The sequence below is a fragment of the Dendrobates tinctorius genome, unplaced genomic scaffold (genome assembly GCF_039654945.1).
Source record: "Dendrobates tinctorius isolate UK_male_01 unplaced genomic scaffold, ASM3965494v1 ptg000011l, whole genome shotgun sequence".
NCBI lineage: Eukaryota > Metazoa > Chordata > Amphibia > Anura > Dendrobatidae > Dendrobates > Dendrobates tinctorius.
Window position 1 is genome coordinate 51,540,674 of NW_027361679.1, and position 17,390 is coordinate 51,558,063.

A 17,390-nucleotide genomic window follows, 5' to 3' on the forward strand; every position below is an offset into this window, starting at 1 on the left:
GTATTAAATGCTAAGATCTTGTATCTTGCCAAATTAAGATTGCTGTGATATGATTGACAAGGTTAAAGGCTTTATTGTGCACGGTGAAACGTTTCATTGCCTCGTAATTTAATGTGCTTCTTCCAAGACATGTATCAGCAGTTCTTATATTGAAAAGTAAAAACTAAATTCAAATGATTTATGTTTTAGATATATAAATTTTAGAATGTGCGTAAAAATATGACTTTTTGTCAATTTACAGTTTCTGTGTCTTTGCCTGCCAATTACAATGTATCATTATCCGATGATATCTCCTGACTACATATCATTTTCAAAGCGAGGATAAAATGCTATTCGAACATCTATCTATAAAATTCATGTATCTTCAGTTTGAAATAGAATCTCTATTGCATTGTTATGAAAGCGACATAAAAGATTCAGCTTTATTTATTTTCCTTTGCATATACAGCGGGAAAAAAAGTATTTAGTCAGCTGCCAATTGTGCAAGTTCTCCCACTTAAAAAGATAAGAGAGGCCTGTAATTGACATCATAGATAGACCACAACTATGAGAGTCAAAATGAGAAAACAAATCCAGATATTCACCTTGTCTGATTTGGTAAGATTTATTTTGCCAATTATGGTGGAAAATAAGTATTTGGTCATTAACAAAAGTTCATCTCAATATTTTGTTATATATCCTTTGTTGGCAATGACAGAGGTCAAATGTTTTCTGTAAGTCTTCACAAGGTTGGCACACACTGTTGTTGGTATGTTGGCCCATTCCTCCATGCAGATCTCTTCTAGAGCAGTGATGTGTTGGGCCTGTTGCTGGGCAGCACAGACTTTCAACTCCCTCCAAAGGTTTTCTATCGGTTGAGATCTGGAGACTGGCTAGGCCACTCCAGGACCTTGATATGCTTCTTACGAAGCCACTCCTTCATTGCCCTGGTGGTGTGCTTGGGATCATTATCATGCTGAAAGACCCATCCACGTTTCCATCTTGATGATGGAAGGAGCTTTGCACTCAAAATGTCACGATACATGGCCCCATTCATTCTTTCATGTACACGGATCATTCATCCCGGTCCCTTTGCAGAGAAACGGCCCCAAAGCATGATGTTGCCACCCCCATGCTTCACAGTAGGTATGGTGTTCTTTGGATGCAACTCAGCATTCTGTTTCCGTCAAACACGACAAGTTTTGTTTCTTCCAAACAGTTCTACTTTGGTTTCATCAAACCACATGACATTCTCCCAGTACTCTTCTGGATAATCCGAATGCTCTCTAGGAAACTTCAAATAGGCCTGGACATGTACTGGCTTAAGCAGGGGATATGTCTGGCACTGCAGGATCTGAGTTCCTGGCAGCGTAGTGTGTTATTGATGGTAGCCTTTGTTACAGTGGTCCCAGCTCAATGCAGGTCATTCACTAGGTCCCCCCGTGTGGTTCTGGGACTTTTGCTCACCATTCTTGTGATCATTTTGACCCCATGGGGTGAGATCTTGCATGGAGCCCCAGATTGAGGGAGATTATCAGTGGTCTTGTATGTCTTCCATTTTTTTATTATTGCTCCCATAGTTGATTTCATCACACCAAACTGCTTGCAGATTCAGTCTTCCCAGCCTGGTGAAGGGCTACAATTTTAGTTCTGGTGTGCTTCGACAGCTCTTTGGTATTCACCATAGTGGAGTTTGGAGTGTGACTGTTTGTGGACAGGCGTCTTTTATACTGATAACAAGTTCAAACAGGTGTCATTACTACAGGTAATGAGTGGAGGACAGAGGAGCCTCCTAAAGAAGAAGTTACAGGTCTGTGAGAGTCAGAAATCTTGCATGTTTTTAGGTGACCAAATACTTATTTTCCACCATAATTTGCAAAATAAATCTTGCCAAATCAGACAAGCTGATTTTCTGGATTTGTTTTCTCGTTTGGTCTTTTTCATAGCTGTGGTTTACCTATGATGTCAATTACAGGTCTCTCATCTTTTTACGTGGGAGAACTTGAACAGTTGTTGACTGACTAAATACTTTTTTCCCCACTGTATGTAGTCAGGTCGTTGGGGGTATAAAATCATAGCAGTTGCCCAGGGCTCCTAACGTGTCCAAGCCAAACCTGTACTAATAATGCCAGACCTGCATAATCAGTGCAGTTTCTGAGCTTTAAGCCACATTCAGATTATCAGTATCTGGTCATTATTTTACATCAGTATTTATAAGCCAAAACCAGGAGTGGGTGATAAATACAGAAGTGGTGACGTGTTTCTATTAGGCTATGTGCACACGTATGCAGAAAATTTCTGCATGAAAACGTGACTCCTTCCCAGAAAACGCGTGTTTTTTTCTGCAAGTTTTCCTCTTCTGTGCGGTTTTTGCGCAAAAAATGCACGTTTTTAATGCGTTTTTTTCCGGAACAGTCCTAGTCACATAGAAAATAGCTAGAAATGCGGAATTTTCTGCGAAATTAATGAGCATGCTGCGTTTTTTTCCGCGATGTGTTTCTTCGCGAAAAAAAGCGCATCAATATGCACAGAAAGTGCAGAATTCATTAAAATGAATGGGAAGCTTCTTTTAAGCTTTTTTTAAGCATTTTATTTGGTAAAAACGCAAAAAATAATGCAACGTGTATACACAGCCTAACGCTTTTCCTATGATTGTTCCACTCCTGGTTTTGACTTACAAATACTGATGTCAAATACTGACCAAATACTGAACAAAGTGAATGTGACCTAAAAGTGTAGAAAGATCTTGGTTACATCATGGTCACATCACTTCACCATCACTTCACATCAACACTAGCTAGTGCTGTGATGTTAACATACTGGGAAAAGGTTGCTCTCCAGATCTAGAGTACCTTGCACTCAATTGTAGACCATTTTACTCTCTAAGAGAGTTTTCATCTATGGTTCTGGTTGCAGTATATATTCCCCCTCAAGCATCTGTTAAAGCTGCTATTGGTGAATTAGCTTGCAAAATATCAGAATGGGAGAAAGGATCTCCAGAAGCATTTGTGATCGTAATGAGGGACTTTAACAAAGGAAAACTCAACCTGGATCTCCCCAAATTTACTCAACATATAAACTGCTTCACGAGAGAGAACAATACGCTTGATCACTGCTATACAGTCATAAAAGGGGCCTACAGGGCAGTGAGGAGAGCAGCAGTGGGCTTTTCAGATCATTGTCTAATTCATTTAATTCCAGCCTACAGGCAAAGGTTGAAAACATCCAAACCTACAGTTTATACAAAGAAGACATGGTCTGAGGAGGCAAAATTGCAACTACAAGCATGCTTTAATGCACGGACTGGGAGGTATTCCAGGAAACATGCTCGGGTCTGGATGAATGGGTTGATGCAGTGTCCTCATATATCCGTTTTTGTGAAGACACGTTTATTCCATCCAAATCTGTCCACTTTCGGGGAAACAACAAGCCGTGGTTTACAAATAAAGTCAGGTTGATCCGTAAGAGAAAAGAGGAGGCTTATAAAGCAGGCGATATTACTGAATTCAAGAAACTTAGGAACTCGCTTTCTAAAGAGATCAAGTTAGCCAAACACGAGTATGCAAAGATTCTGGAGGAAAGGTTCTCATCAAAAGATACTAGATCTAAATGGAGAGGATTAAGAGAGGTCACCAATTATAAAAGCCACCCCACTATAGTGAACCCTAGCAGAAGTCTGGCAGCAGAGTTAAATGAATTCTACTGCAGATTTGAGGCAAGCTCTACACACAGTGGCTATTCATCTCTAAGCTCCTCAGTCTGTTCATATAAAGATCATTCATTGTGCAACACCCAAGTAGTGATCTCCGAGGCAGAGGTGATACGCATCCTGAAGGGACTTAAGGTCAAAAAGGCACCTGGCCCTGATGGTGTATCTCCAATGTGTCTGAAAGTATGTGCTACCCAGCTTGCCCCTATACTGACAAATATATACAATGTGTCACTGAAAGAGTGCGTTGTACCTCAGTGTTGGAAAAGTTCCACAATTATCCCTGTCCCCAAGAAAGTGGGATCCTCTGAGTTGAACGACTATAGACCAGTAGCACTCACTTCTGTAGCTATGAAAGTCTTCGAAAGAATTATGATGTTCCACCTGATAAAATTCACGCAGAAGCTATGGGACCCGATTCAGTTTGCCTATAAGGAGAATCGTTCGGCAAACGACACTGTCAATCTGGCACTGAAGTACATTTTGGATCATACAGATGAACTGCACTCATATGTCCGGATTCTTTTCATGGACTTTAGCTCAGCGTTCAATACCATTGATCCGAATTTACTTCATAAGAAAATGGTAGCTCTTGGAGTCCCTCTCAACTTATGCTTGTGGATTTATAACTTCCTGACAGCCAGGATACAGAGTGTAAAAGTTGGACCATTCACTTTGGACACCTTGGTCACAAACATCGGGGCACCTCAGGGGTGTGTTTTGTCCCCGTTACTGTTTTCTCTCTATACGAATTGTTGCATCTCTTCAGCAGACTCAGTAAAAATCTTGAAATTTGCCGATGATATGACACTGATTGGTCTCATCGGGGAAATACTGAAGACTTGTATCGGAGTGAGGTGAAAAGAATATGTGACTGGTGTAAAGCCAATAATCTTGTACTCAACACTAAAAAACTGCTGAGATGGTTGTGGATTTTAGGAAAGATCAACATGAGATACTTCCAATCTACATCCATGACGATGTGGTTCTTAGGGTCACGGAGACCAAATTCCTTGGTGTTATCATCTCTCATGATCTTAAATGGGGGAAAAACGTGGATGCTGTTATAAGAAAAGCACAACAGAGGATGTTCTTCCTGCGTCAGCTGAAAAGATATGGTTTGTCTAAGAATCTGCTGATCTTATTCTTTAATGCTGTCATCAGATCTGTGATTTGTTCCTCTCTGATAGTCTGGTATGGGGGAGCCACTGCGCATGACAAACTCCGCTTACAAAGGACTTTAAGAACAGCAGAGAGAATTATAGGTTCCCCCCTGCCTAAAATCCAGGATCTTTATGATAAGAGTATTCGATCCCACGCATTGGAAATTTCATCCGATCCCTCTCACCCGGGACACTCCTCATTCCAACTACTCCCTTCAGGACGTCGCTTCAGAGTCCCCAAATGCAGCACCAACCGCCATATGAACAGCTTCTATCCACTCTCTGTTCAACAATTAAATCGACATGTGTAGACTATATACTGTATCTGTCTTGTTAGATGTTACTTGTTGTATCTGTTGTTATATATTATGTTGCCTCTTTGCCACAAAGAATTCCTTGTATATATGTAATATGTACTTGGCGATAATAAATTTGATTGATTGATTGATTGATGTGGAAGTCTTGTGGAACTGAAGAGGAGGAGAGTGCTTGGCATGTCCTCTACACTGTGTGTGTGTAACATGATGTGTGTGAGTAAATATGCAGTGTGAGCACGTGTGTGTGTGTGTGTAACACTGTCACGCCGTGCTCACCTGGGGGCGGGACCTCGGTCCCGACGTCATCTCTTCCGGAGCCGCGGTCACTCCGGGGGTCCGGTCGGGTGCGCACGCGCAGCTCTCGTCCCCGGGTCTCCTCCTACATGTCACGTTTGCGCTTGCGCACTCCTGTCAGTGCTGTATAGGGCTCGGTCCTCTCTATGGTAATGGAGGACCTGACCCGGAACCTGTACTGGTCATGTGCTTTCTGGCTAGGTCCTGACCCGGAACCAGTAGTAGTCATGTGCTATATCAGACGACCTCCCCCTAGGGGAGGTGCCTGATTATTGTTGTGCTTCCTGGCTTGGTCTGCCGTGTCCCTGCCTGGCTGTGCGCTGTATTCAGGTCCCCTGCCTTGCACTCTGTTGTGCCTCTTGGCACACGCTCTGAATCTGAACTCTGCTTTGTACTCGGTTGTGCCTCCTGGCACACGCTCTGACCCTGTGTTCTGTCTCGTACTCGGTTGTGCCTCCTGGCACATGCTCTGACCCTGTACTCTGTCTCATACTCGGTTGTGCCTCCTGGCACACACTCTTACCCAGTACTCTGTCTCATCCTCAGTTGTGCCTCCTGGCACACACTCTGATTCCGTGCTCTGTCTTATACTCAGTTGTGCCTCCTGGCACACACTCTGATTCTGTGCTCTGTCTTATACTCAGTTGTGCCTCCTGGCACACACTCAGACCCTGTGCTTTGTCTCATACTCTGTTGTGCCTCCTGGCACATGCGCTGATCCTGTACTCAGTCTCTTACTCTGTTGTGCCTCCTGGCACACGTACCAATCCTGCGCTCTGTCTTATGCTCAGTTGTGCCCTCTGGCACACACCCTGCTCCTGTACTCTGTTACACCTCTTGGCACACCTGCTGCCTGACTCAGTGCTCTGAGGTGCTCCTTGCACGCATCCTGCTTCACTCACACCCGGACGAACGAAGTCTCTGTACACCACGCGTTCCCGTGTCCACGCTTTACACGTTCCTGCAGACACACTCACCCACTCGTGTCTCCTGTGAGCCGGCCGCCTGGTGCCAGCCGTCGTGGTGCCTCACCCCCTGGGGCTTGCCCCTGACACTCCCTGTATAGGAGGTGGTCTTCACTAGGTCAGCTCGCCCTGGGAGGGTTGGTGTCACAACCAGAGGGTCCACTCCAGGAGTCGTCACAAACATGCTATGTGTAAAATGCTCTCTATGTGTGTATGTAAACTGCAGTACATGAATGCCTCATGAATTGTTTAACATGCAATGTGTGTGTGTAACATGCAGTGTGTGTGTAAGTGTGTAACATGCAGCGAATGCGTGCGTAGAATGGAGTGTGTGTGTTACACATAGTGTGTGTAGCATCCATATTTAAAAATACCAGCACTGGAGACAAGTGTTCGTAGGTGTAAACATGTTGGTATTTGTAACAGGCTGGGTGGTGGAACCACTGTTCCGGAGCCCAAGGGAGACTTGGAGGGGCGTGACTTGGAGCCTCACCTATCTGACCACGGATACGCACCAGCATACGATATCAAAATCTGAGGAGAGATAAGGGAGGTGGTCCAGGTGTTACTCTAGGACTGACTTTGGGTATATGGCAGCTGACTTCCTAGGAACGAGTAACTGGAGCAGCCCGAGGGAATTTCCAATAGATGCAGGCAGGCGGAGTAAGATGACAGGTACCACAGATGCAGATGGGACAGGCTGACGGAGAGATGAGCACTAGCAAGTACAACTGGATCAGGTGACATAGACATGAGTGAATGGCAGGTGCAGCCGGACCGGCAGACGTAGAGATGAGCCCTAGCGGTTACAGCGGGACTGGCTGACGAAGAGATGAGCTCTGGCAGTTGCTCTGGCAGTTGCAATGGGACCAGCTGATGTGGAGATGAGCACTGGCAGGTGCAACGGGACTGGCTGACGTGGAGATGAGCCCTAGCAGATGCAGTGAGAACGGCTGATGTAGAGATAAGCTCTGGCAGGTGCAGCGTACAGGGATACCAGCACTGGGACCTGAGAACTCACAAGAGTGTTAGAAACAAAATCACAACATTGAGCAGGCACCACTTCCCTACTTTGCAGTGTTCTGCCTCATCACAGCAGTGGCTCCAGCTCCCGGTGGGCCCCTTCATGTGACGGGGTCTGGGGCGATGACCCCCTCTGCCCCCCCAGTAGCTACGCTACTGACACATACAAAATAGGTATGCATGTACACATGACACACAACATATACAGTACATAGTGTACACATATGTACAGCACATACTTTGCACAAAGGTATACTTTACACATACTGAATATACAAACAAAAAAAATCATAGGTTATCAATGTCATCAATGTTTGTAATTTAATTTCTTTAATGGATTTTGTTCCAAAAGAAAAAATTAGTTTTTACCTTTACACATACATTACCACAATAACCATAGTTTTTTTATTTTCCTGCATAGAATCACTATATGAGGTCTTATTTTTAAACACACAAGAAATAGATTTCTTTAGGTGCCATTTTACCATACACAAATGTAATTATCACATTTATATTAAGTTAGTTGAGTTAAATGAGGAATTTTTATGTCATTTACCAAATGCAATAAATAATATTGACTCTATGATACACATCATTGCAATTACAGGAATATCAAATATATCTATATTATTTAGTGGATTGTGATGTTTATTTTTTTTAAAAAGTGTAAAAAAGTAGTAATGCAATTATCAAATTTGTTTTTGTACCATTATGTTTTAGTACGGTAATTTTATGAGAAAAAAACTTTTACTTTTCATCTCTTTTTTTCTCCATAACATACAGTTATATAGAGCTATACAAATTTATAGAGCTGTACTATTATATAGATAATGATCTGTATGTAGCAGTGCATAGTGCCTGTAAAGAAGAAGAGGAATAACATTTATACCTTTAAAAAAGAAAACAAAATCACACAAACAACAGTGCAGCTGTGGCTCACAGTTAATAATTCTGCTTTCCAAGGTAGAGAGCCATGAGTTTGAATCCTTGGTAAGACCTGATACAAGAAAATTAAATATATAGAATCATCATGTGAGCAAATTCACGGAAGAATCCTGTCTACATAGGGAGATGAAGTCAGTTGCATGCTACGAGGGCCCCTTTTTCCAATCTATAAAGAGAGATGATAATTCAAACACAGGGATGTACCTATTATGATTGCATTATTCATCCTAAGTGTGGACAGACACATGTCAGCCTTGTTGGGCTCCCCTCCCCCACAGATATGGTGCAGCTGAACAAGATTGTAGTATGTGACATGTCTGAATGAGTTAATAAGTATGATCATTGTTGTTCATTTTTACTGCAATTGTTCTCATTTTAAAATTTACTGACCATTTTATATGTTTCTGTAGCCCGCAGTAGCTGCTCCAATGTCCAGTGCTCCTGCTGAAGAAGAAATAGTGCCAATGTTCCTCTCAGAGATAATTCTTGATACTCAGTCATTATGGTTTGAGCCTTCTATGGATGATTTTCAGGTTAGTTTCAGTTAACAAGTGGAAAAAAGATAGGCACTGTTCGCAGACTAATGTCTCAGTCACACGTCAGTTTCATCAGTGATTTTCCTCAGAGTTCATCAAAGTTTGGTCCAATTGTCGTTTTTTCTCCTCCATGGAAAAAAGTTTTTTTATACCGTCTCCTATCTAACAGTCCACGAAAATGGGTCCGCACTCGATTGCCACCCAAGTGCTGTCTGATTTTTATTTTTTTTCACCGACCCATACACTTGCAAAAATCGAACATGTCTGTGCGATTTAGCATCGACCGCACCTCACGCAAATTTTAATATGTGCACATTTGAAAAATCATGCGCATGTGAATAACTCCTTTGACTTTTATAGGTGTGAGTGCTATCCGTGAAAAAATGAATAGCACTTGTAAGTAAAAAGCAGACGTCTAAATGAGGCTAAAGGGTATGTTCACAAAAAGTGCTTGAAAATATCAAAAGAATAACCAAACAGAAAGACAAAAGTGAACAGGGTCAAGCTAAGAGAGCCCCTTCCATATGTAACTAACATATGAAGGTGGTTTTAATCACAGCTAGATCATACCTACCCATATAATTGCAGACTATAAGGTTTCATATTAGGTTAGGTTCTCAGCAAAGAAGGTCTCCTTGTCGATGGTTGTTGAGCATACATGAACTGGTCAATTTATGAGCTAAGAACCTTCATTTTGGCTTTTTTTCTAGCTCAGCATTGTAATTCCAATTTCATATGTTCCTTGTTTGCATTCTATAGCGTTACAAATGCAGATTTAATTTATTAGTTACAAAAGGAATGTTTGGACATGGATTTTTCTGGTAGAAAAATCCACATCTAAAAAACTCTTTAATCAAAGAGTTTCTTGGCACTGTTTTGAAAAAACGTGCTTTTTTGGAAATGTTTTGATGCATTTTTGCTTTTTTGTTAGTGTGTTTTCATATGCATTTTCAATTATAATATGGGATGTATCAAAATGGTTGTTTTAATGCATTTTTGCTGCAACAATTTTGTTAAAAAGGTATCCGAACCCAGACAAAAAAACACTTGATTTTTACATGGAAAGTGCACCAAAGATTGACATGATATTTTTGGAGCATTTAAAAGAAGTGTGGATAAAAAAGTAATGTGCAGTACAGGAGCAATTTCTCATTTAAATGAATTGGCAGGTTTGTTTTGTTTATTAATGTAGAATCTGCACCAAAAACCACATAACAACATATATGAACGTTACATTATAATCTACAAGCAATGATCATGATACAATAGGAAAAAAGGTATTTGTTGCACTAGCAAACCTGCTGATATCAGCAAACCAGATTAAAGGGAATCTGTCACCACTAGAGTTGAGCGACTTTGGTCGGATCGAGTTTCATGAAACAAAATTTGTTTCAGATGAAACTGGTCCAACTAGGGCAAAAAAAGTCTGAGTTTCGTCCGAAACCTGACCCCAATGCAAGTCAATGGGAAATAAAAGTCGGCATTGAGCGGATGACATTCATCCACTTAATACCGACTTTTATTCCCCATTGACTTGCATTGGGGTCGGGTTTTGGATGAAACTCCAACTTTTTTTGCCCTAGTCGGACCAGTTTCATCTGAAACAAATTTTGTTTCATGAAACCTGATCTGACCAAAGTCGCTCAACTCTAGTCACCACTTTTTTGGGCTACCAGGTAAAAATATCATTCAATTTAGTGTCACCTATACATTACACAAGTACTTTTGATACCCCTTGACTTCCCAAGTATGTTCCATAAATACCGTTTTTATTCCTCCCGCGCTGTATGTAAATATGCTCCGTCCGGTCCGATGGACGATGCTTATAGTCCGTCTCTTCCCCCCTCCTGGCTTGCTCAACGCATTCCTTTCAGGGAATTTCTGTGTTTGCGTAGAGTTTTGGCGCATGCGCATTAAAATGGCCTCTCACGCGTGCGCAGTATGCTTTGCCCAACTGTGGGCAAAGCAGAAAAGCAGTATTGTGCTTGCGCCGGCATACGCAATTGCTTTCTGTCGTCCAGAAGTATACTTCCGGTACATAGAAAGCAATTGCGTATGCCGGCGCATGCGCAATACTGCTTTTCCCACAGTTGGGCAAAGCATACTGCGCACGCGCGAGAGGCCATTTGACTTCGAACACGCCAAAACTCTACGCGAACGCAGAAATTCCATGAAAGGAATGCGTAGAGCAAGCCAGGAGGGGAGGAGAGACAGACAATAAGCAACTCCCATCGGACCAGACCAAGCATATTTACATACAGCGTGAGAGGAATAAAAACCGTATTTATGGAACATACGTGGGGAGTCAAGGGGTATCAAAAGTACTTGTGTAATGCATAGGTGACACTAAATTAATTGATATTTTTACCTGGTAGCTCAAAAAAGTGGTGACAAGTTCCCTTTAAATCATTTCTTATACCGAGGTGTAAAATCAGATTGATGGTCCTGCAATTTAGTGAGTTATTCTCTGATAAGAATAGTCTAAGGCAAGGAGAAGGTGAAGAAAGCTGTAGGAAAGGGAAATACAGGAATGAGCTTTATTTGTAGTATTAGTTAAGTTGTGTTATGGCTTTTCTTGGAAACCTGTCACCTGATTCATACTGTGCAAACTGCAGGCAGCGTGAATCAGAACCTGGCTGCACGCTGGAGCATTTTACAGAAAAAAATACTTTAAAGATCAGGCCGGGGACCATAGTGAGAGACATGACTAGTCCGACGCCACCACTGACCGGCTTCTCCCAGCACTGCTAGAGGTGATTGACAGGTCTCCCTCTTGAGTATACCGTACTCAGAAAGAGAGAAATGGTTTTAGTGGAACAGTTAGGGCCCATTTAGATGGGTCCACAATTAAAAAATGATCATTTGTAGGAATGCTCATTCCTGATTATTGGCTTGTCTGATTAGGCCAGCAAACACCAAGCTTAAAAATAATTATTATCTACAGTACATCATCTTGTGTAACCAGGACAAGTGCTGATGAGAACAATGATATTCCAGTTGGTTTGCCTAAACAGACCAGTAAATCACCTACAATTGGTGTGTATATAGCTGTATAGAGCTGCTGAATTCAAAGAGAGGCCAATAGATAGAAAGATAGATGGATAGATACTGTAGATAGCTAGATGGATAAATAGATAGATAAAGTAGTAGGCGGACGATTTGGTGAAAGGACCGAAACTTCGCCATATGGGCTAATAAAAGCCCACTTTTTTACACAATCAATTTGAGCGCTGCCTCCTTCTATTTTATTATATTTTAGGGAACAAATTGGGTACCTGTCCAGAAAGGTTTAGCACTTACAGTTGCATATTTCTGCATACTGTTGCATATAGTTGGGCTTGATATAATATTCAACTTATTTTTAACACATTTTAATTTTTGCAGGACAGCATTGCTGAAGTGGTCAATCAATTCCAAGAAACTGTTTTGTCATTGCCCAACCTTGTCCCAGACACCTATTTTGATGCCTTTACTCAGCCTACTATTAACAATAAGCTGGAGGAGAAGACTTGTGGAGACGGACCAAGTTTAAGCACAATGTTTGAAGATGACAAGCATTTACAGTGTCTAGTTTCTCAAATAAAAGTGAGTTATGAATTAAATCCATCTGCAGATTACTCAGGTATGCAAATCTGCTCTTTATAGTGACACTGGTGAGCATTTTCTGATTTTACAGCAGGAACAATTCAGATGCTTATTCTATGTTGTGGGTAAATCACACTGCAACCGGTATGCGAAGTGTGATGAATCTATGCACATAATACAGGCTGCTAAAATGCAAAGGATATTGTTGTTGCCACGTCCTTCTTTTACAAGGGTGTACAACATTTTTTGATCCCAGGACCACATCCAATCCGAAGGGCCACAAACAAATTTAAAGGAGTACTTACATGAATACATCACCAGAAACATGATCAGTACATGAATACACCACCAGAACCACTGTCAATACATGAATATATCACCAGAACCACTGTTAGTACATGAATCCAGCACCAGAACCACCATGAGTACATGAATATATCACCAGGAAAACTGCCAGTATATGAACATCATCAGAACACCATCAGTACATGAATGCAGCACCAGAACCACCATTAGTACATAAATACAGTGCCATTACCACTGTCAGTACATGAATGAAGTGCCAGAACCATCATCACTGCATTAATATAGTGCAAGAACTACCATCATTACATGAATACATCACCAGACCCACTGCCAGTACATGAATACAGTGCCAGAACCACCATCATAACATGAATACATCATCAGAACCATCATCAGTGCATGAATACATTACCAGAACCACTGATAGTACATGAATGCAGAACCAGAACCACATCAGTACATGAATACATCACCAGAACCACTGTCAGTACACGAATGCAGTGCCAAAAAACCATCAGTATATAAATACCTCACCATTACCAATATCAGTACATAAATACCAGAACCACAACCACTGTTAATACATGAATACATCACCAGAGTCACTGTCAGTACAGGAATGCAGAACCACCATCAGTACATGAATATATCACTAGGATCACGATCAGTGCATGAATACACCACCAGAACCACTGTCAGTACACAAATTCAGTGCCAGAACCACCATCAGTACATAAATACATCACCAGAATCACCATCAGTACATGAATACATCTCCAGAACCACTGTCAATACACTAATGCAGCACCAGAACCACCATCAGTACATGAATACATCACCAAAACCACCATCACTACATAAATCACCAGAACCACTGTCAGTACATAAATACATCACAAGAACCACCATCAATGCATGAATACAATGTCATTGCATGAATGCAGAGCCAGAACCACTGTCGGTACATGAATGCAGAGCCAGAACCACCATCACTACATTAATATATCACCAGAACTACCATCAGTACATGAACACATCACCAGAAACACCTCCATTACATGAATACAGCGCCAAAACCACTGTCAGTACATGAATACATCACCAGAACCACCGTCAGTACATAAATGCAGCCCCATAAACACTATCAGTACATGAATACATCATCAGAACCACCATCAGTACATGAATACATCACCAGAACCACTATCAGTACATGAATATATCACCAGACCCACCGCAAGTACGTGAATATAGTCACAGAGTCACCATCACCAGAACCACCATCAGTAAATGAATGCAGTGTCAGAATCCCCATCAGTACATGAATACATTACCAGAACCACTGTCAGTACATGAATGTATAATAATAATAATAATATTTTATTTCTATAGCGCCGACATATTCCGCAGCACTTTACATTTCAGAGGGGACATGTACAGACGATAGACATTACAGCATAACAGTAATCACATAGATCATAACAAGTACCAAGAGGAATGAGGGCCCTGCTCGCCAGCTTACAATCTATGAGGAAAAAGGGGAGACATGAAAGGTGGGTGGTAACAATTGCCCTGATTGTACGGCGGACCAGCCATAATGTTAAGTGTGTAACAGTACAGACACAGAGGGCAAATGGATGCATAAAGCATGTGGGAACATGATGCGGGGAACCTGGTTATGGTAAAACTTTTGGCTGTGCCACACAGGGATAGATTAGGTTAATGTGTTGAGGCGGTAGACCAGTCTGAATAAATGCATTTTCAGGGCAAGCTTAAAATTGTGGGGATTGGGGACTAATCGTATTGACCTGGGAAGTGCATTCCAAATAATTGGCGCAGCATGTGTAAAGTCTTGGAGACGGGAGTGGGAGGTTCTAATTATTGAGGATGCTAACCTCAGGTCATCAGCAGAACGGAGGGCGCGGGTAGGGTGGTATACTGAAACAAGGGAGGAGATGTAGGGTGGTGCTGAGCCATGGAGGGCTTTGTGGGTGAGGGCAATAAGTTTATACTGAATTCTGGAGTGGATGGGTAGTCAGTGTAATGACTGGCACAAGGTAGAGGCATCCGTGTAACGATTTGTGAGGAATATGATCCTGGCTGCAGCATTCAAGACAGATTGGAGAGGGGAGAGTTTGGTAAGAGGGTGTTAGGAACGGCGGAACACACTAAATAAAAATAATAATAAAGTGCGTTCGCCGCTCAGGGTCCACCGTGCAGTAGGTGATATAACCGCTGCTAAGTGGTGGCAGGAGCAATATGGCTGTAATGCGCACAGGGTTAAACATCACCCAGGTGCGCAGACCAATCTCTGTTAAGTCACAGAGGTGCCAAATAAACACAAATACAAAGACTGAACCTGTTGAGGTCACAGTACTCAGTTTAAATACACACACGGTATCAGGTCACAGGAGTAGCCCACGATGACGGCACTACATCTGTCTAGACCTACCGTGTGTGCAGCGTCGCAGCTGCGGACGCTAAGGAGAGCTGCTACTGCAGCGCTGCGAGAACACTGCCGCTAAACGATAAAGCTATGACACAAGCGCAATGTCGGACGCTAGCAGCTGTGGATGTTGCAGCAGAGGAGTGCTGGCGCTGATTCTAACTCCGTCCCTAACCACATTCGTAATATCAGAGGGAAGGGGTTTTATAATGAGTCATTCACCAGAATCATACATCCGTCTTCATACACACAGCAGCAATTAAGTCTATTCTAGCGCATGGCGGAACAGCCATGCGCGCCTTTTATAGCAGCCGGGACCTTCCGCAAGCTTCCAGATCTCTGAGATGGACCAATGAGATCTGGAGCGGGACCTGAGCACATGACTCCCCATGAGCATGCTCAGTAGGAGGACAGAAGGACTTAGCCTCAGGAGAGATTTGCTACAAGGCAATCTCCTCTGCAATCTCCTTTGCAGTAGATAAACAGCAGGAGACTGCAGAATGTGAGGGTCTGGATCCCTTCAGAGTAAACGCAGAAATCCGACGCCTAACAGAGGGAGACCGATTAGAGGAGAGTTACAATAGTCGAGACGAGAATGAATAAGAGAAACAGTAAGACTTTTGCGGAGTCATAACTAAGAAAAGGTCGAATTCTAGAAATGTTTTTGTGGTGCAGATAACAAGAGCGAGCCAGTGATCAGATGTGGGGGGCAAAGGAAAGCTTGGAGTCAAGTATGACCCCAAGACAGCGGGCATGTTGCTAGGGAGTAATAGTGGAACCACACACGGAAATGGCAATGTCGGGTATAGGTACATTAGTAGCGGGAGGAAACACAAGGAGTTCAGTCTTTGACAGGTTCAGTTTCAGATATAGTGAGGACATGATGTTAGACACAGTGTTTAGACAATAGCTGGTGTTTTCTAGAAAGGCTGGCGTGATGTCAGGAGAAGAAGTGTATAACTGGGTGTCATCAGTATAGAGATGGTACTGGAAACCAAATCTACTGATTGTTTGACCAATAGGGGCAGTGTACAAAGAGAAAAGGAGGGGGCCTAGGACTGATCCTTGATAAACCCCAACAGTAAGGGGAAGATGAGAGGAGGAGGAACCAGCAAAAGATACAGTAAAGGAGAGGTCAGAAAGATAGGAGGAGAACCAGGAGAGAATGGTGTCCTTGAGGCCAATGGAACAGAGCATAGTGAGGAGGAGCTGATGATCCACAGTGTTGAATGCTGCAGAGAGATCCAAGAGAATTAGTATGGAGTAATGACCATTTGATTTAGCTGTTAGTAGATCATTAGAGACTTTAGTGAGGGCAGTTTCAGTAGAGTGTAAAGAGCGGAAACCAGATTGGAGAGGGTCAAGAAGAGAGTTATCAAAGAGATAGTGGATAAGACGGGAGTGGCCAGGCGTTCCAGGAGTTTAGAGATGAAGGGAAGATTAGAGACAGGTCTATAGTTAGCGGCACAGTTTTGGTCGAGGGATGGTTTTTTAAGTAGTGTATGTATGATGGCATACTTAAATGAGGAGGGAAAGATACCAGAAGAGAGAGAGAGGTTAAATATTTTAGTTAGGTGTGGGGTGACAGCAGGGGAAAGGGATTGGAGGAGATGTGACGGAAATGGGTCACTGGTGCAAGTGGTTGGGCGAGAAGATGCAAGGAGCCTGCTTACTTCTTCTTCTGTGACTGGTTCAAAATCAGAGAGTGAGCTAGATGCAGTGGGGGATGGAGGACAGTACATGGTATGAGGTGATTGGGAGATAATTTCCTGTCGGATTTGGTCAATTTTTCTTTGAAGTAATTGGCCAGATTGTCAGCTCGAAGCTCCGTGGTTGGGGCCTGTACTCTTGGGTTGAGTAGAGAATGAAAAGTTTCAAAGAGACTTTTAGGGTTATTGGACAGTGAGCTGATGAGGGTGTTGAAATAGGTTTGTTTTGAGAGGTGAAGGGCAGTGTTGTATGTTCTAATCATAAACTTATAATGGATGAAATCTTTGTGTAGATTGGATTTTCTCCACAGATGTTCGGCGCACCTGAAGCACCGCTGCAGGAAACGTGTTTTCAGGGTGGGCCAGGGTTGTCGCCGTCTGTGTTGTGGTGTTCTATTTATAGGAGGTGCAAA

General features: G+C 42.5%; 1 protein-coding gene across 1 annotated transcript in view; it reads left to right on the forward strand.

Moving 5' to 3' along the window:
* DNAH6 (dynein axonemal heavy chain 6) overlaps positions 1-17,390 on the forward strand; it is a 570,270-nt gene that overhangs the window by 43,631 nt on the left and 509,249 nt on the right. The window contains exons 10-11 of the mRNA XM_073542156.1: positions 8,806-8,928; positions 12,316-12,516. Coding sequence (XP_073398257.1) covers positions 8,806-8,928; positions 12,316-12,516 — 324 coding nt within the window. The remainder of the gene's footprint in view (positions 1-8,805; positions 8,929-12,315; positions 12,517-17,390) is intronic.